This window comes from Kogia breviceps, chromosome 4 (genome assembly GCF_026419965.1).
Source record: "Kogia breviceps isolate mKogBre1 chromosome 4, mKogBre1 haplotype 1, whole genome shotgun sequence".
NCBI lineage: Eukaryota > Metazoa > Chordata > Mammalia > Artiodactyla > Physeteridae > Kogia > Kogia breviceps.
The window spans coordinates 112,302,531-112,323,660 of NC_081313.1; the positions used below are offsets into that span (position 1 = coordinate 112,302,531).

The 21,130-nt window shown below is 37.5% G+C and overlaps 1 protein-coding gene across 5 annotated transcripts in view; it reads left to right on the forward strand.

Moving 5' to 3' along the window:
• Positions 1-21,130, forward strand: part of DDX46 (DEAD-box helicase 46) — a 53,053-nt gene that overhangs the window by 26,061 nt on the left and 5,862 nt on the right. For 2 of the 5 annotated variants that reach the window (XR_010840241.1, XR_010840242.1), the window contains exons 14-21: positions 282-446; positions 1,291-1,453; positions 8,624-8,817; positions 10,660-10,797; positions 11,335-11,484; positions 14,314-14,494; positions 16,636-16,854; positions 17,453-17,597. Coding sequence is in view for 2 of the 5 variants with exons in the window: in XM_059059913.2 (XP_058915896.1) it covers positions 282-446; positions 1,291-1,453; positions 8,624-8,817; positions 10,660-10,797; positions 11,335-11,484; positions 14,314-14,490; positions 16,636-16,854; positions 17,453-17,597 (1,351 nt within the window). In the remaining 3 variants the exon portion in view is untranslated. The remainder of the gene's footprint in view (positions 1-281; positions 447-1,290; positions 1,454-8,623; positions 8,818-10,659; positions 10,798-11,334; positions 11,485-14,313; positions 14,495-16,635; positions 16,855-17,452; positions 17,598-21,130) is intronic. The other 3 variants (XR_009335264.2, XM_059059913.2, XM_059059914.2) reach the window with 2 other exon arrangements.

Here is a 21,130-nt window from a genome sequence, read left to right on the forward strand (position 1 = left end):
CTGAATTTGTTGATGGATTAGGTGTAAGATGAGTAAGAGAGAGAGTAGTTACAGATGGCTCCTAGATTTTTGGCATAAACCAAATGACCAGAGTTGCCATTTCTTGAGAGGGGGAAACTATAAGAGGAGCAAATTTTAGGGTAAAATCAATTATAATATTCTAAGGTAACACATTTAAAAGTTACTGAATAGGTGTTCGCAAAAGTTCCTTCTACTTGGTTTTACCGTCCTACAATTTTTGGAGACTACACTCACCATGCTTATTTGTAATGTTTTCTCAGGTCATGCGCATTGTGGATAATGTTCGTCCTGACCGACAGACAGTTATGTTTTCAGCTACTTTCCCCAGAGCTATGGAGGCCTTGGCTCGCAGAATCCTGAGTAAACCCATTGAAGTGCAGGTTGGAGGCAGAAGTGTGGTTTGCTCAGATGTGGAGCAACAAGTGGTGCGTACAGTCCTTAGGAAACCCCCAGTTCCCTGTATGTTTAGGCACTGTGTCATCCTTTTGGGATCGTTGTGATGTAGGCAGATAATTTCTATAATTAATTAAATAGTACACATCAACTGCAGCCTTTAACATTTTACCAAATATATATTTTAATTTTATTTATTTATTCATTTTTTTCTGCATTGGGTCTTCATTGCTGCATGCAGGCTTTCTCTAGTTGTGGTGAGTGGGGGCTACTCTTTGTTGCAGTGCGTGGGCTTCTCATTGTGGTAGTTTCTCGTGGAGCACGGGCTCTAGGCGCACGGGCTTCAGTAGTTGTGGCTCACGTGCTCTAGAGCGCAGGCTCAGTAGTTGTGGCACACGAGCTTAGTTGCTCCACAGCATGTGGGATCTTCCTGGACCAGGGCTCGAACCTGTCTCCGCTGCATTGGCAGGCAGATTCTTAACCACTGTGCCACCAGGAAAGCCCTACCAAATATATTTGAATTTGCTCTTCCATGGAACTGTTTAAATGCTCTTTTAGTTTTTTTCACCGGAAGTGGTAGGCTGGTGATAAAATGTCACATACCTATGTTATTCTTTGGTTAATAGGATGTGAAATTAAGAGTCAGAGAGAGAACAGATGATCATCTGTCCACATTTGTAAGCCTCTTAGTCTCTGAAAGTTACAATTTTTTTTGTCTTAGTGGTTTATCAATTAAAATCAACATTTTCCTACCCCTTCCTAAAGTTATAGGAAGATGTTTGTTTATTTATTTGCCACAAATAAAATGAATATTTTTGTTCATGAAAGGTATTTGGATTTTTACTCCATTAACTTGGTACAATGTGTTGTTTTCAGATTGTGATTGAAGAAGAAAAGAAATTCTTGAAGCTACTTGAACTTCTAGGCCATTATCAAGAATCAGGATCTGTCATTATATTTGTGGATAAGCAGGAACATGCTGATGGTCTTCTGAAAGATTTAATGAGAGCTTCTTACCCTTGCATGTCTCTTCATGGAGGTAATGTTTAATGAAGTCTCTGTTAAGTACTTAACTTAGCCAAGCACTGTGCTGTGTATTTCCTTTGTCTCTAATTTAACAGTAAATTTTATGTCATCCATGTCAGTTTTCATTCACAACAGTTCTGTGGGGGGTAAGCATTATTTTATTTCATCTTAGCAATAAAGAAAATAAGACAACACATTGGTTTGATCAAATTCCATAACCATTAATCAGCTAAGGAGGAATTGAACTTAAAATTTTTCTTTCAGCCCAAACCCCCAATATTTATTTGCAAGTTATTTATATGTACAGCTAATGTAATATTATGCTCTTTATAAACATTAACACATAAACAAGAAATTAAAAAACACAAAAATTAGAAATATTCTAATATTTTCTTCCCACTCCTCCAACATACCATATCACACACACCCTATGTTACCTCTGCCCCCCAACCCCCTCACCCTCCACCATACTTCGGAGCCCCTGCTGTAATCAAAGGGAGCCTTTGGAGTTTCTGAAACAGAGGAGGGGCATGGTCTCTGATGACTTTCCCAAATCCGCAAACTAAAAACAGACTGAGACATCAAAGAACTGCAATTGCCTTAGAGCGCTTTCCACGTGCCAGGAAATGCCTCAGTGCTTTAGTATAACTCATTTAATTCCCAAAGCAACCCTATGCTATACGTACCATTATTGTCTTTTAAGATATTTTTATCTTAAGTTGGAACCAAGGCATAGTGAGGTTAAGAAACTTTGCCAGGGTGACACAGAAATGGTGGAGCCAGAACTGGAACCCACCCTGGGTGGGTCCACACTCCATGAGCTTAACTGCTACTGGAGGGAGGTGAGGGGGGCTCCCTTGGTCAAGTCCCTCACCAATCACTGCTGTCATGAGAATCCCAGGTACTGTGTGAGGAGGCAGCAGGAAATCACTAACCACCGGGGTACCTGTCACTCTGTTGTCTAGGCAAGGTCGGCTTATCCACAGTCTCCAGAGGCCATCTCAGCTGGTCACGCAGGCACAGATTGATAGGCTTGGTTTCTATGAACTTAAAATTTTTGATTTATGTTCTATTCTTTCCATTGTACCATGCTACCTAGAGGGTTTTTATTATGATTCACATTAGAGCTTTAATTAATTTCTGTGTAATATTGCTATTGTTATATATATGTGGGACTCAGAACACTAAACATATGGAGCAGAGACAGTTTGAATTAAACTCACTAACCAAGTGTTCTGGCAATATGGCTTTGTGACAAACCACCCCCAAATTTAGTGGCAACAGTCTTTTTTTTTTCTTTTTTAATGAATCTGCCATTTGTATAGTTGTTAGCACACATAACTAGTCTCTCTTTCATGCTCTGTCTACTCAGATGGCTCAGTTGGGGTAGGGGATCCATTTCCAATTTGTCTTACTTAGGCAGCTGACGAGTTGGTACTGGCACTTGACTGAGAGCTCAGTCAGGCTGTTGGCCAGGAGTTCTGACTCTTTCCCTTGTGAGCCTCTCTGTGAGGCTGCTTGGCCAGAAGGCAAGAACCAGAAGCTGCCAAGACAGTTAAGGAGGATACTGGGAAGTGGTAGAAATTTTATTTCCACAATATTCTATAGGTCAAAATAGTCACTAGACTGGCCCACATTCAAGGGAATGGAGGCATAGACTCCACCGCCTTATGGGAAAATGTCATTCGATATGCAGAAGAGCATGTAGGATAGGACATGCTTTTGCTGCCGTCTTTGGAAAATACAATCTACCACACAGGCTTCATGTGGAATGCAATTAAAAGGGCTTTGAGGATATGTATTTAGTTAACTTTTTTTTTTTTTTTTTTGCGGCTTACGGGCCTCTCTCTGTTGTGGCCTCTCCCGTTGCGGAGCATAGGCTCCAGACCCGCAGGCTCACTGGCCATGGCTCACGGGCCTAGCCGCTCCACTGCACGTGGGATCTTCCCGGACCGGGGCACGAACCCGTGTCCCCTGCAGTGGCAGGCGGACTCTCAACCACTGCGCCATCAGGGAAGCCCTTGGTTAACTTTTAATGTTTGAAAATGACTCGTTGTGTTTTCCTTTTCTTTTAATTAATTAATTAATTTATTTTTAAAGTTGTGAGTTACATTTTTTTTCAAAATAAATTATTTATTTATTTATTTTTGGTGTGTTGGGTCTTTGTTGCTGCGTGTGGGCTTTCTCCAGTTGCAGCGAGTGGGGGCTACGCTTCGTTGTGGTACACGGGCTTCTTATTGCAGTGGCTTCTCTTGTTGCAGAGCACGGGCTTGAGACAGGCAGGCTCAGTAGTTGTGGCTTGTGGGCTCTAGAGTGCAGGCTCAGTAGTTGTGATGCACGGGCTTAGTTGCTCCGTGGCATGTGGGATCTTCCCAGACCAGGGCTGGAACCCGTGTCCCCTGCATTGGCAGGGGGATTCTTAACCACTGCGCCACCAGGGAAGCCCTTTCTTAGTTTTTTGATACATTTCAGAATACGTTGCAGCGTCAGCACATTTCACTTCAGTGTGCACATGATTAACACTAGTTCAAAATTTTTTTAAATAAAAAATCTGTAAGTAAACTATAGTGAAATGTACAGATTCTGAGTGTACCATTTGATGAGTTTTGACAAATGCATGTAAGTTGTGAAACCCAAACCTCTGTTAAGATATAACCTCAGAAATTTCCCTCAGTCCCTGCCACCACTTTTTATGTTTTTTTCCCAACTTTACCTGTTTTAGAATTTCAGAAAAATTGAACCATACATTATGGACTGTTTTGTGTCAGGTATCTTTGACTCTGCATATAGTTTTGAGTGTTCATCCATGTTGGATGTAACAGCTCTTCCCTTTTATTGCTGAGTAATACTCCAGTGTATAAATATATCATAGTTTGTTTAGTCATTTCTGTTGGTCACCTGGGCTGCTTCCAATTTTTTGGCTGTTTTAACCATCCCAAAGGATTCACCATAATCAGGATACAGAATAGTTCCCTCACCCCGCAAGACTCCCTTGTCCTATCCCTATGCAGAGTAACTCTAAGGTTTTCTTTCCTCTTCTACATAGCCCCTGGAAACCACTGATGTGCTCTTATAAGAATGTTTATAAATGCAGTCATACATTTTACAGCTTTTTGCAGTTGGCTTTTTTTTCACTCAGCATCATGGCTTTGAGATCCATTCAAGTTGTTGCATTGTTCATTTCTTTTTATTATCTAATAGTATATTTTGTGTGGATGTACCACTGTTTGTATTTCTTTATCTGTTGAAGGACATTTGGGTTGTTTCCAGTTTTAGACAATTATGAATAGAGCTCCTATTAAATATGTAAGTACAGATTTTTGTGTGAACATTTCATTTCTCAAGGGTAGATAACCAGGAGTGGGATAGCTGGGTCATATGGTAAGTTGATTTAGATGATTTTCTTTGTATTCATTCTCCTTGGGGTTTACCGCCTTCTAGAATCTGTAAATTTATGTCTTGTATCTAATTCGGGAAATTCTTGACTGTTATTTCTTTTTAAATTAATTAATTAATTAATTAATTTGGTTGCACCAGGTCTTAGTTGCGGAAGGCAGGCTCCTTAGTTGTGGTGTGCAAACTGTTAGTCGTGGCATGCATGTGGGATCTAGTTCCCTTACCAGGGATTGAACCTGGGCCCCCTTCACTGGGAGTGTGGAGTCTTATCCACTGTGCCACCACAGAAGTCCCTTGACTGTTATTTCTTGATTTATTGATTGATTGATTGTTTTACTGCCCTATTTTCTCCTCTCTTTTGGGGACTCCAATTGTGTATATGTTCAGCCTTTTGATTCTGTCTCACATATCACTGATGCTATCTTCAGTCTTTGTTTTTCAATCTTTTTTCTCTCTAAGACTGAATAATTTCTTTGACTCTGTCTTCAAGTTCACTGTGTGTTTTTGGCCATCTCTTATCTGCTAATAAGAAGCCCATTCAGTGAATTTTAAAATTCAATTATTATATTTTTTTTAGTTCTAGAATTTCCAGTTGGCTCTCTTATATTTTACTGATTCTCTAATTTAATTTCCTAGCCATTCATTATAAGCATTTAAAAAGTTTTTTTCCTTGATCACAATTATAATAGTTGCTTTAAAATCTTTGACTATTAATTATAATGTCTTGGTCATCTGAAGTCAGTTTCTATTATCTTTTCTTTTGATTTTGTTTTATAGTTTTCTGTTGCTTTGTATGTATAGTAATTTTGGTTTGTATACTGGCCTTTGTGAATGATACCTTGTAGAGTCTGAATTCTCTTATGTTTTATTTAAGTTTTGTTTTGTTTTGTTTTTTTAATAGGGTATTAACTTAGCTGGATCCATATTTGAAACTGTCTTTCTTGTAATGGGCAACCTCTGAAATTTCTAATAATTTCTTTCAGCCAGAGCTGGGCTACTTGGATTCTGCCCCATGTGTGTATAGTTCAGGTGTCAGATATTTGGGCAGCGTTTTTATTCCTTCCTCCCTCCCTCCCTTCCTCGTTTCTGCACCCGGGCTTTCTCTAGTTGCAATGAGCAGGGGCTTTGTTGTGGTACAGTGGCTTCTCTTGTTGCGGAGCACGGGCTCTAGACGCATGAGCTTCAGTACTTGCGACTCTAGGGCTCATGGGCTTTAGTAGTTGTGGTGCATGGGCTTAGTTGCTCCACGGCATGTGGGATCTTCCTGGACCTGGACTCGAACCCATGTCCCCTACGTTAACAGGCACATTCTTAACCACCGTGCCACCAGGGAAGTCCTTGGACAGTGTTTTTATGCACTGTTGGACGTGCCTGCTCTGTTGTTCTTTCTGGGATTTAGCCCCTCTTTTCTGGTCCTGAGTTTATTCTGAATGCTTTCTTCTTGTTTCTTCTTGTCAGTAAGACTGTTTCTATTCATGTTTTGACTTCCCTACCTGGGCTGCTCAGGGCCCCCTCCCAAACAGAAAGTTTAAAACAAAGAGATAAAATCCTATAAACTCAACCAGTGCCATTGCATTCTTCCAGGTGTCAACTCCCTTCCAGTTTCTGCCTTCTTTTAGTCACCGTCTGGTGCCTTCAGGTAGTTAGTTCTTTATATCTTGTCCAGAATTCATAGTTGTTACCCACAGGAGGGTTAGTCTATAAGATTTTTCCCTACCTTGATGTAAATGTGTATTTTTTTATATATGTAAGGAAAATTTCCCCCATGATCCCCTGTCGGTACTTCTTTTATCTTTTTGGTCAGAATTGCTTCACATGCTTATGCCTAATTCATTCAAAGACAAGTGAATGACAAATGGTTCTTAATGAATTATCCTTGCACCTCTGAGGTTTCTGAGATTTTCAGGGGTTTCATGAGGTCAAAAATATTTCCATAATAACCCCACCAAGTTATTTGACTGTTTCACTTTCATACTTTCATCAGTGTATATGTAGTATAGCTTTCTAGAGGTTGCACAGTGTGTTAAATTGCAACAGGTTGAATGTAGAAGATATGAGACTCCAACTATCTTCTATTAAGCCAGACATCAAAGAGATTTGCAGAAATGTGAAGCGCCTTATTTTTATTGTTTTGGAAAAGTTACTTTTCACAAAAATATATTTTTTAGCGTGTAATTGTTTTATTATTTTTAAAAATGTTAATAAATATTTAAAGTTTTCCTCAGTTCTAGTTTCTAATACATTAAATATTGATACAGATGACCTAGATAAACTAAAGCTCTCTGGGTCTGGTTCTTATTAATTTTAAGAGTGCACAGACAACCTGAGAGCACAGAAAGTTTGAGAAGGGCTAATTTACACTAATCATTACTCACCTCCTGAGACTGAGAATTACGCTCATCTCTGGTTTGATATATGTGACCATGTGTTGGGTGGATAACAAAATTGAGGTTATGTTGAAAAGGAAGAGGGTTAATGGTTGCTGCCATTAACTACTAACTCTACTGCACATATGTGTCAGGATACCTCAGTCTACAGTAAAAGTTGTGGTATTTTAAAATTATAAATGTAATGTATATCATTACTGATTCCACTAATTTTTCTTATGAGGTTTTTGGTTACAGTGTTGGATCCTAGTTTCTTTGTGATAAGATCCAAATATTTTCCATAATTCAATCTTTGAAGAGTACATTTAAAACTTTAGGTAATATAAATTAATATTGATAAATATTTAGATGCTAAATGTTCTGTATATGTTAAACACAGATTTTATACGGAATGTTAGAATATCTTTTGCTGCAAAAGTGAATTTCAAGGTTTGAGAATTTATCCCATTCCCTTCTCTGATTACTAGAGATTCCCAGGTACCCCATCATAAAGTATATTTGTGGCCTGGACATTTTGGTATTTTATGCTCTGCTTTGTCACTCATCCTGAGGCTCTCTGAGTAACAAATTTTAAGGGAGATCCAGTTGGGTACTTTTTAAGCAGTGTACCATAAACTTTAATGTGCATATGTAATCACCTATGGATCTTGTTAAAATGCAGAATCTGACTCAGTAGTTTGGGGTAGGATCTGACATTCTGCATTTCTAACAAGCTCTCATGTGATGCTGCTCCTGGTCCCTGGGACAAAACTGTGAGTAGCAAGGCTGTAAATAACCTATGAGAGAATTAGAAAGATGTGAATCCTGTCAATGTAGGCTGAATGTACCTGCCTTTTTCCCATTTGCCCCCATAAGAGATATAGGTTAGTGATTTTGAGGTTGGGCTTCTGGAGTGATAAGCCTTATATATAAGAAAGGGGGCAAAATGGCAGATTTGGAATTCGTAAATAGCAATAACTTTTGATCTTGCCATTAAATTTCCCTAGTCTTTTTTTTTTTTAATTTTTTATTGAAATGTGGTTGATTTACAGTGTTGTGTTTCAGGTGCACAGCAAAATGATTCAGTTATATATTATATCTATTCTCTTTTAGATTCTTTTCAATTATAGGTTATTATAAGATGTTGAGTATAGTTTCCTATGCTGTACTGTAGATCCTTGTTGTTTATCTATTTTATATATGGTAGTGTGTATATTTTAACCCCAAACTCCTAATTTATCACTCCTCACCACCCACCCCCCACCAAGTCTTTTACTTTCTATATGGTAGTTGTTGGACATGTGGTCAATATAAGTTGGATTTGTTCTTTACCCCATGTTTAACTTCTTTGTCTGAATGTCAGAGGAAATGGAAAATGTAATTTGAATATGGGGTTTTACAACTGTTTAATTTACTTGCAGGCATTGATCAATATGACAGAGATAGCATCATAAATGATTTTAAGAATGGGACCTGCAAACTTCTTGTTGCTACGTCTGTTGCTGCCCGAGGCCTAGATGTGAAACATCTGATTCTTGTAGTAAATTATAGCTGCCCCAACCATTATGAGGATTATGTGCACAGAGCAGGACGGACTGGAAGAGCAGGCAACAAAGTAAAAATAATTGTTTTTAAAGTTGATTTCTATTATGTTAAAATACAAGTGTTTCTTTATGATTATAAAGAGGAGATAATAGGAGTTATGAGGACATTCTGAAAATCCTTCATCATCAGAGTATGGGGAATAGTTGATGTTCATCATTTATATACTTATACATGTCTTAAGTGTTGTTCTCTGTAGGCAGATAGTGTTAACCATTTGTGTCCCCAAAAGGTATTTTTCCCCACTTAAAAATTTCTGTATATACATACGTGCATATAGTTCAAGATCTTTCATTGCTTTTTTTAAAATAAGGGATCATGAAATACACTCAGCCCACACCTATCACCCCTGTTCTCACCACCCCATACACATGAATATTATTTGCTTTTTTCACTTATCTGTATTCTAAGTACATAGTTCTAACTCATTCTTTTTGAAGGCAGCAGAATATTCCATTGTTGGAAGCACTGATGGTGATATATTTGATATTACAACCATGGACATTTCTACATACTGAAGCAATAATAATTTTAATAGGTTATATAGGTTATATTTATTAAATGCCCACCACTGTTCTGAGTGCTTTACATATATCATTTCATTTTATTCTCACAAATTCCCTTTGAGGTGGATAATATTACCCCTTTTAAAAGATGAGAAAAGTTGAGGCACACTGACATTGTTACTTGCCAAATTTATATAGCTAATAAGCAGTAATGGCATTTATTCTTTTTTCTTTTTTTTTTTTTTTTTTTTTTGCGGTGCGTGGGCCTCTCATTGTTGTGGCCTCTCCTGTTGCGGAGCACAGGCTCTGGACGCGCAGGGTCAGCGGCCGTGGCTCACGGGCCCAGCCGCTCCGCGGCATGTGGGATCCTCCCGGACCAGGGCACAAACCCATGTCCCCTGCATCGGCGGGCAGACTCTCAACCACTGCACCACCAGGGAAGCCTGGCATTTATTTTAACCTGAGTTATTCTGTGGGTTTGGGAAACTTTTTGTGTAAAGGGCCAGGTAGTTAAAATTGTAGCCTTTTGGGGCCACACACAGCCTCTGTCACATAATGTGTGTGTGTGTGTGTACACAACCCTAAAAAATGTAATACCACTTTTAGTTCATGGGTCGTATAAAAGTAGGCCACGGGTCAAATCTGGTAACTAGGTACTCATGAAATAAAATATTAAATCATGTTTTAAAATTTATAACAGTTCACTGGTAGAGTAGAGCATTTTGTGAAGATGGCAATCTAATTGTAGTTTGTTATTCCTCTACTTACAACTCCAGTCTTTCTCTTGCCTGAACCAAAAAGCTGCTGGGGACATCTGCATCCTTGTGCTTTAGAGAGTCCCAGGGAAGTGATGTAGCTGACTTCATTTTTGTATATGTTAAAAACATATCAGATATACATGTGTATATGTTTTTATATCTTTTAATTGGTCTTTAAAAAATATGAGAAGCTGTATTCTAGGACGTTAATACAGGTTAGCTGCAGTAGAGAGGTGCAGTAGGTAGTGGAGGAAGGGAATGCAAGCAAAAAGGGAGAAATAGGATATATTAAAGTTAATACTTATGACAGTGGAGTTGTGCCTTTATGTAAAAATCACATGTATTTCCCTTTATGCATAAAGAGATTAGAAATTTTCTGGGTTTGCTTTTTTTTAAATATTAAACTCTTAGGTATTTCACTTTGAACCATTAAAGAATTTAGTAGTACTCTTTTGTGGTCTTTGAAATTCTTTAATAATGGAGTCATCTTAAAGAGGGTATATTAGGTGACTCAGATTTTATCTTATTTGTGATCTAAGGAGGATTCACCTTGTTAGTGTTTAATAGTACCACTTTTTCATCATTCACTAGGGCTACGCCTATACTTTCATCACAGAAGATCAGGCTCGGTATGCTGGTGACATAATTAAAGCCCTTGAATTGTCAGGGACTGCAGTGCCACCTGATCTAGAGAAACTTTGGAGTGATTTCAAAGATCAACAGAAAGCTGTGAGTTTTTTAAGTCTCATTTTTATGCAAGTCATTGTGTTCTAAATCTTGAATATTTAATACCTGTAAATCTTGATAGGATTATTTTCATTTATCTCTTTAGAGAGGAAGGGAAAGGAGTGAAAACAAAATGCTCCCTTTTGCTTCAACTTAGTATTTTGTTGTTGTTGTTGTTTTTTGGTACATGGGCCTCTCACTGTTGTGGCCTCTCCCCTTGCGGAGCACAGGCTCCAGACGCACAGGCTCAGCGGCCATGGCTCACGGGCCCAGCCTCTCCGTGGCATGTGGGATCCTCCTGGACCGGGGCACGAACCCTTGTCCCCTGCATCAGCAGGCAGACTCTCAACCACTGTGCCACCAGGGAAGCCCCAACTTAGTATTTTTTGTAGTCTACATAGAGTTCTTTTTTCTCACATGCTAGTTGAAATGTTTTTGTTACATTGTCATACACCGCCTTGAAAAATATTTAATTGCCATAAATTCCTGAACATTAAAGTTTTTTATTATGAAATTAACTTTCTTGTTTTTCCTTGAAAGGAAGGGAAAATAATTAAAAAGAGTAGTGGGTTCTCTGGTAAGGGATTCAAGTTTGATGAAACAGAACAAGCTTTGGCAAATGAGAGAAAGAAGTTACAAAAAGCTGCTCTTGGTCTTCAAGATTCAGATGATGAGGATGCTGCAGTTGATGTAAGTATTGTTGTTCTGAGCCTTATTCTTACCAGTTGAAGCAATTATTCCTTTTGTACTGGAGGTTTTACCATAGCCTTGTTTAGTTAGCAGGTTGTTGGAAACTTTTCGTTGTGTACCCTTCTCAGTTTTTTTCTATGTGTACAGACGTATTCACATATGCCCGTATTTCTGTATTTTCATAAAAATGAGATCATACTGCTTAATAATCTTCTTTACAATAGTCCTATGTTGAAATCTTCCCTTGTAGTAAATTCACTCTTATGCTATTCTTTGGTTACATATTTCATTTTATGGATGTTCCACTGTTTAATGAATCAAATCCCTATCTTTGAATATATGGAAACAAACATGTTTGTTTCCATATATTCTTTATCTGGAATATACTTTACTTCATCTCTCATTCTTGAACTTTAAACTTTGCACATTCGTCGCATTAAGTCTTGAGGATGAATGTATAAATGGAATTGCTAGGCCAAAGGGTATATCTAATTTGGTCTTAAAACATTGTCAGTTTGTTCTCCTGCAAGGTGAGTACCAGTTTGCACTCATAATAGTGTTATATTAAGAGTGCCTGGCTCCCTGTATCTTTAACATCATTGGTACTAATATTGTTTTTTAATCTTTTACAATTTAATTGTTATACAGCATCCTTATTAATAATAATAGTCAACATTTATTGAGTTCTACTAAGTGCCATGTCCTGTGCAAAGTGCTTTACAGGGATTATTTCATTTACTTACTCACAATAGCCAGATGAGTGGATACTCAGAGTATTCCCATTTTATAATTGAGGAGACTGAGGCTTAGAAAGAAATAATAACCTTTTTAGATTTGCATAGCTGTTATGGGGAGGAGCTGGGATCTATACCCTTTCTGTTCTTACTTCAAAGCCCATGTTCTTACCTTACGGAATTATTTGTAAGCCAGTGAAAAGGGACCCTGAGGACTCAGCAAGTTAAGGGTTTCACAGAGTATTCTTTGGAGCCCTAATCCCAGGAGCTTGAGCTTTAGATGTTTTCATTATAAAATAATTTTGGAAAATCTGCCTAGTATATACCACTATTAGTGGTATCCTATCAAAGGATGTGAAAAGTCATTAATAAAATAATCTTATTTAACTTTATTTGACCCAGAAGTTTTCCAGCATATTTGATATTTGATCATAGAAGTTTTTTTTTTTTATTTTGAAACATACCCTGTTAAACCTTAGTTCAGAACACAATTTAGGAAATCAGGAATTCAATCTGATCTTGTCATTTCAGGAAATGACCACACTAGCTGTTAAGCACAGCCAGGACCAGAACCAAGGTCTCCTGTTAACTCTAGGCCATTTCTTACTAGCATACCATACTAGCTTAAAATTCAATTAAGTCAATATTTTAGTTATTTGTTACCATGTAACAAATCAATCCAAAACTTAGTAGGTTAAAACAATAAACATTTATTATCTCATGATTCCTGAGGGTTAGGAAATCAGGAGCAGTTTAGCCAAGTAGTTCTTACCTAGGGTCTTATGAGGTTGCAGTCAAGCTGTTGTCCCAGGTTGCAGTTATCTGAAGGCTTCACTGATGCAGGACCATCTTCTTCCACGATGGCTCAGTCACTTTAATGTTGGTAGGATGCCTCTGTTCTTCACTCTGCATTTGTGTCCTTACACCATGGCAGCTGGCTCCCCCAGAATGAGTGATCCAAGAGAGAGCAAAGAGGAAGCCTTAGTACCTTTTATGACTAGTCTCTGAAGTTACATACTGGCTTTTCCACTTTTTTTTGTCTGTTGGAAGCAAGTCACTAAGTCCAGCCCACATTTAAGGAGAGGCTTCACCTCTTGGAGGGAAGAGTATTAAAGAATATGTGGCTTTGTTTTTAAAACCACCTCAGTTTTTTTTATGTTACTTAAAACATTTTTTTTAAATCTCATAATGAAATATGTTGATTTTTTTCTTTCTTTATATAAGTTTTGTAAAAAAATAGAGGAATACTAAAGTGAATAAAGTTAAAAGTAAAGTTACCCCTGTCAACTAGCTCCATATACCTTCCCCATTCCTGATTTATGCATTTGTTTTGGATTTTAATGCTATGTATGCTGTTTTAATTTAAAAGGGTTAATTAAATGTTAGTTTAAAAGTAGTTGGTAACTCAAACCCCTTATTAGATAACAAATATTTTAAAAAGAAGATAAGTTGTCTGTTTCCATTTCAGTAAAAGATCTTTCTAAATTAACCTAATTAATTTTAAACCCTGACAAAAGCTTGCTCCTCATTTGAGATTTAAAATATTAGCCTAATTTTCAGCATTGCTCTTGCTTTGATGGGGAAACCAACCTTCATTTCTTTCCTTGAAGGAAAAAAACAATAAAGGCTTTTTTTCCTGATTCTCTTACCCAGTTTTTTAGGTGGATCCAATTGCATTTTTGGAGTTGGGAAGAATTTTAGGAACCCTGTTGCAGCATTTCCCCTGGGAACCACTGACTGTATTTTTAGATGTCCACTGGTCTTGAGTTATTGCCCTTCGTCCAGTCTCTTTCATTGCAGTGTATGTAATTTGGCCTTAAGGCCTTGGCCCTGGAGCAACTCAGCTGCATCAAATGGTCTGCTCTGTCTTGACAGCACATGTTCTTCATTTACTGAATTGGGATGTATCTGTACCACTCAGGAGTCTGCTGAAGTGGTTCTTGCAGCCTTGTATCTCTGTTTCTTCCTTTCCTTCCTTCCTTCCTCCCTCCCTCCCTCCCCTCTCCTCCCTTTCCTTTCCCCTTCCCCTCCTCTTCTCCCTCTATAAATTTGTATTTTAAATTAGATTTTTACTAATCCTTTTCTTCTTGTTTAGATTGATGAGCAAATTGAAAGCATGTTTAATTCAAAGAAGAGAGTGAAGGATATGGCTGCTCCTGGAACATCTAGTGTTCCTGCTCCAACTGCAGGAAATGCTGAGAAGTTAGAAATTGCAAAGAGATTGGCTCTTAGAATCAATGCTCAGAAGAATTTGGGCATTGAGTCTCAGGTATTAAGTAATTTGTTCCAAGTCTTAGTACTTTTTATAAGTTCTTTGATTTAAATGCTTTTCAGGAATTATGTTAGCACAAGTGAACAAGAAGTTATTTTAGACATTGAGGTAGTAAGCATTTAACATTATTCTCAATACAGAATTCTTTAATTATTATATTTGGGTGATTTCTCTAGTGTGGTTAACTGAGGTCTTAATGCCTATTCTGGAAGGCCTAACTGTTAAGCATGTTGACCATGGGTAATTTTATAAAGTAGTATTCTGATTGATCTTACCAAAATCCTAAAGAAATAACTCTCTTCTTTCTTTTCTGTTTATATTAGGTGGGTTATTGGGCACACAAACAATACCTTGGAAGTACGAATATCCAGTTACATAACTGAAACTAACATGGGTTTCAACAGTGGGAAAATGTGTTAAATATTTCACTTGCCTTGTTTCTCTTGGGAGTTTTTTGGTTAACTTAATTTTTTTTTTTTTTAAGTATAGTTGATTTATAGTGTTGTGATAGTTTCTGCTGTACAGCAAAGTGATTCAGTTGTACATATATATATATTCTTACTCTTTTCTGTTATGGTTTATTACAGGATATTGAATATAGTTCCCTCTGCTATACAATAGGACCTTCTTCACCCATTCTCTATATAATAGTTTGCATCTGCTAATCCCAAACTCCCAATCCATCCCTCCCCCTTGGCAACCACAAACAAGTCTGTTCTCTATGTCTGAGTCTGTTTGTTTTGTAGATAGGTTCATTTGTGTCGTATTTTAGATTCCACATATAAGTAATATCATATGGTATTTGTCTTTCTCTTCCTGACTTACTTTGCTTAGTATGATAATCTCTAGCTTCATCATGTTGCTGCACATGGCATTATTTAATTCTTTTTTATGGCTGAGTAGTATTCCATTGTGTGTATGTATATATGTACATTTATGTACGTGTGTGTGTGTGAATACACATACCACATCTTCTTAATCCATTCATGGACATTTAGGTTTTTTCCATGTCTTGGCTATTGTAAATAGTGCTGCTATAAACATAAGGGTGCATGTATCTTTTTGAATTATAGTTTTGTCCAGATATATGCCCAGGAGTGGGATTGCTGGATCATATGGCAACTCTACTTTTAGTTTTTTGAGGAACCTCCATACTCTTCTCCATAGTTGCTGCACCAGTTTACATTCCCACCAACAGTGTAGGAGGGTTCCCTTTTCTCCACACCCTCTCCAGCATTTTGGTTAACTTAATTTTTAACTAAGGTTAAATTTTCATAGCATTCCTGACAATTTGTTAATTTTGACAGTATTTTTAAGATTTTGAGAGTTTGGGGACCTGCAGGGCTCTGTGTCCAGTAGCCTGTATAGGTTTAGGTATGTAGTGTCCAAGTGGGATGAACAAGCTAGAGGCCAGTGGGCTGACCCAGTGAGGCAGCCACAATCAAGGCTCAGAGCCTTGGGTCTCTGCATCTGTTTTATTTAGCCAGTGAGTTACTATGAAGTGTTTACTGTACTCAAGCCTGTGCCTCTTCTGACAACAGGGACACAGCACCTCACCTAATATTCTTTTGGATTATTGCTACTAATAACTCTTTATTGTGAAAGCAAATGGCTCTAACTTGTCGCTGTTGTTGGAAGAGCTTGAGATGTGAGTTGTCTGTTACCCACAGAAGAATTATCTCTGCATTAGGCACATAGTAAAATTAAGTTCAAATTTTAAAAAATGTGTTGAGTAAAGTCATTTACTGTAACTTATAGAATGTTGGGTTGGTCCATGGAGGGAGGAAGAGCTCAGTGGTGGTAGTGGGCAAAGATTCTGATTCAGAGGAAACTCCTAGTAGCCACAAAGTATGTAAATGATTTTAGAAATAATACACTATATTTGATATCAAGAGTTACCTAATTATCTATGATTCAGTAGAATTTTTAATGTAGAATTGAATATTCTTGTTTTCTCATCAAGTAAGGGAGATATATTAAACTGTCTATTATAAATATATGCTGTTAAATTGCACTTACGGGTAGCACTCTACATTAGAAAGATGCTCTTAGTTAGTGGCTTTCCAGAGAATACTTTGTGGTGGGGTCTTTGGTCTTGTCTCTGCCCTCATTTGAGATTTGACTGTAGGTCTTCTTTAACTGCAGGATGTGATGCAGCAGGCCACCAATGCAATTCTCAGAGGTGGAACCATCCTGGCTCCCACTGTCTCTGCAAAAACCATTGCAGAGCAACTTGCTGAAAAGATCAATGCCAAGCTTAATTATGTGCCTTTGGAGAAACAAGAAGAGGAGAGACAGGATGGTGGACAGAATGAATCTTTTAAGAGATATGAAGAAGAATTAGAGATCAATGACTTCCCACAGGCAAGTAACAGATTTAAACTTTTTTTTTTTTTTTTTTTTTCGGTACGCGGGCCTCTCACTGTTGTGGCCTCTCCTATTTTGGAGCACAGGCTCCGGACGCGCAGGCCCAGCGACCATGGCTCACGGGCCCAGCCGCTCCATGGCATGTGGGATCTTCCCGGACCGGGACATGAACCCGCGTCCCCTGCATAGGCAGGTGGACTCTCAACCACTGCGCCACCCGGGAAGCCCAACTTTTTTTTTTTTTGTAGAGTAGAAACTCCTTTTTTAGGAGTGAAAATGCCTTGTTTAAAACCCATGAACATTTAAATAGCTGCTTTACTTTTTATCTAGATGGGGAGACAACACTAGAAATTCCACTTTTATGATTATGTTGTAGTTACATTAGAATCTAAATGAATTTATGATGTAGGTGTTAATTATAATCTTAATATTGACCATAATATGATTTAGTTAACCTGTTCTTTGTCAGTACATCAGGTTTCTTTATTCTGTTGTAAAGTGATTTTTTTCTCCCCATTCTTTTTTGTTTTATTTTATTTCATTTTTTAAACATCTTTATTGGAGTGTAATTGTCCCCCCACTCCTTATTTCACAGACTGCTAGGTGGAAAGTTACCTCTAAGGAAGCTCTGCAGAGAATCAGTGAATATTCTGAAGCTGCAATTACAATCAGAGGAACATACTTCCCACCTGGCAAAGAACCCAAGGAAGGAGAGCGGAAAATTTACTTGGCAATTGAAAGTATGTATTGTTCATTCTGTTTCAATCTTGAGTTAGATCACAGTTGATATAGATGTAATAGACACAGAAAGAATTATGAGGTCAGTTCTAGAGAGGACTGAAAATGAGGAACACCTATAAGAAAAAAAAATAGTTTCATCTATCATTGTGGTCTTTATTTAGAAGTTTAGTACATATATAGAGGTGAATGATCTGTGTTTGGGACTCTTTCAGTTTTGACAATTTGGTCAAATTGAAAATCACTTTATAAGAAAACGCGTATTTTCAGGACTGGTCTGTTTATGCTTCCAGTAAGTAGAACATTCAGGCCATAGTTTAGGTTAGAAAGTAAATCAACTATATATAATCGTCCACTTAATGCTTGTTTATCCAAGCCAATATTGCCTGTGATTTTATGCCTAAAAGTTCATACATAGTTTTTTTTAAAAATAGGATAGGACCATTAATACCATAACAGGGTATATTTATTTTTTTATTTTTGGCTGAGTTGGGTCTTAATTGCTGTGCGTGGGCTTTCTCTAGTTGTGGCCAACGGGGGCTACTCTTTGTTGCGGTGTGCAGGCTTCTCATTGCGGTGGTTTCTCTTGTTGTGGAGCATGGGCTCTAGGTGGGTGGGCTTCAGTAGTTGCAGCACGCGGGTTGTAGAGCACAGGCTCAGTAGTTGTGGTGCACGGGCTTAGTTGCTCCGCAACATGTGGGATCTTCCCAGACCAGGGCTTGAACCCATTTCCCCTGCATTGGCAGGCGGATTCTTAACCACTGCACCACCAAGGAAGTCCCTCAAAGGGTATAAGTAATGCATTATCTAAGAGTGATCAGGTGTGTTTTTTAACCTTATTTTATACATTCATGAATGAATTCAAAAGACAGTTTCCAGTTTGATTTTTTTTCCTACTTTGTTATCTACTGCATGGTAGATAACGTGTCTCCCTTCATTTATATTTAATTTGATCATTTTTATAATAGATTTTTAAGTATAGACCGGCCACAGATCCATTTCATCTATTTAATGAACTAAATATTTTTTGAACACTCGTGTTGGAGCTGTGAAGAGGTTTTACTCCATGTGTCATGTAAATCCAGAGTCAGCATTACTGCTTAAATGGCTTAGCTGGCTGCAAAGGAGCTCTCCCACACCTTGTATAATCTTAAACACCAGTCTAGTCCTTCAAGTTAGTACACATCACTTCTAACAAGGAAGCCTTACTTGATCTCATTTCACCACTCTGTAGCTCTTTACTTGCTTTGTTTTTCTTCACAGTACTCATTACATAGAAATTATAGTATATTTTTACTTGTTTCTGTCTCCCCTACTAGGGCTCTTTGAATGCAGTGACTTTATCATCTGCTGTATTCCCAGTGTCTGACACATGGTAGGCACTTGATAAATTTTCTGAGTAATTCGTCTGATCATGCTCTAGAACCACTTCTCTTCTGCACACAAAATATTATTTGACAGGCATAACCATGTGATCTCTCTAAAGCCGCACTGTTCAATAAAATCTCTGATGGCTATGGAGCACTTGAAATACGGCCAGTGTGACCAAGAAATTTTAAATTTAATTTAATTTTTATTAACTTAAATCTAAATAGCCACATAGCTGATGGCTACTGAATTGGCTAGCTCAGCTCTAAAGTTTGTTGCTGGAAAGATCAATGGAAGTATAAACTGAAAGTATATTGTAAATAAGGTTTATCACTAGTTAGTATTTTCTTGTTATATTTTGGCATTCCTTTGATTTTTGTGAAGACTTTATAACTGTAGGTAAGTTCCTTACTGAAATAAATATAAACTAAAAATGATTTAAATATATATGAGGACTTATTTTTAGGGTTTGATTCCTTCCTGGCCAAAACAAAGAGAATTTCACAGAGTGAAAGTAAATTAGTACTGTGCCTATTTACTTTACTTTTAACTGGTGACCTCAAATTGTTTTTGTGTGACTTCTTAACATAAAGACTACAAGAAGAGAAATGCACGTGCAGTGTGCATCCCATTTACCCTAAGTAGAAGTTGTTTCCTGGTCAAAATGCTTGATAGGATCAGAGTTAAGTTAAAAAACAGAAAAGTTTTGTTACCAGGATTGAGCTGGGTTTTTTGTTTGTTTGTTTTCTCCTTTAATAAGGGTTTGCCTGGTTGATGGAAGGTTTTTATTAGTTTCTGAGTTCTGATAAAATTGATTTTAACAGTTTTTGCAAGTTTATTCACTGCTTTTGTGGAGGGACAGGCTTTTGAAGTTCCCTCCTGTGCCATTTTCACTGATATCACTGTCACTTTCGGACTTTTTAAAATGAATAACGATGAATTGTGGCAAAGGTAAAAATCAGATATAGCCTTTATGTTTTCCATATTATTGAAATTCTGCCTTTATAGTACAGTAAGATTCATACATATGTTAAATGGTGTGCAAAGAATGTGGGTCCAGAACTAGGCAAGTTGTATTTTTTTGTTTGTGATTGTGACTTTGAGAAACTGGATCATATCTATTTCAAGTCAGGTTTTTAAATGGCACCCTTTTATGTATCCTGAAAGACTCTTGCTCTGCCAGTGACTCAGTGTTTCTGAATCATGTGACACTGTTCCTTATTGTGAGGCAAAATGTGGGTTGCTGGCACCTCAGCGTTCAAGGAGAGAAAATTACACTGACATCTTTCTGCACTTGGAACTGGACAGCTCTCTCTTACTACTGTGTTCATTAGGCCATACAGAATGTCATTCGGTAGAATCTGATGATAAAACCTTTGGTAAACATGGAGTCATCCTTGTATATTTCAGCTTGAATGTCATAGGTGTCATTTAAGCAAAACCAGTATTGTATTTTATTTTTATTATTATTTTTTGCAATAACATAACTGTAGTTTATTCTGAATATCTCTAAGATTTCAAAGCCAGTATTTTAAATGACTGCCTTTTAAAGAGGTAAAACAGATGATTGTTTGCTTTGAAAAAGGATCCCATATATAATTTATTAATTTAAAAGTAATTATACTTATTTAGTGTAGTATAATTAATGTATGCCAGGTTTAATTTGTGTATAACTTTATCAGAACACATCTTCTGTACTACCAAGTGAAGTGAAATGAGAAGCCCACAGCTTCTGCTGACTTTTCCATCCACCTAAAATGGTTCTGGGTGCTTCTTTCCACTGTCAACTTGTACTTGGAAGTAACATCTAATTTTTATAATCTAAGCAAGGTTTTTCTCCCCCAGTAAAAAGATAACCTTGTCAGAAATGAATCTTGAGAATTCTGGTGACATAAATATGCTAAATAAGAGCTGGAGATTGGTAATTAAAATGACCTAAAGCTTTGAAAATTTTCATAGATGATTAGATTTAAAGGATCTTTTAGTTTTTGAAACTCCAACCAAATCAACTGAACACTAATAGGATGAAAACAGGTGTTGGAAGGAGCCTAGTGTCATCTGTTTCTAGTTCTGTAATTGGAGGGACCCCACTGCCTGGCTCCTTAGAGGCTCTGTGTGGCTCAGCAGCTCCCAGCAGTGCGAAGGAGAACAGGAAGGACGTATGTGC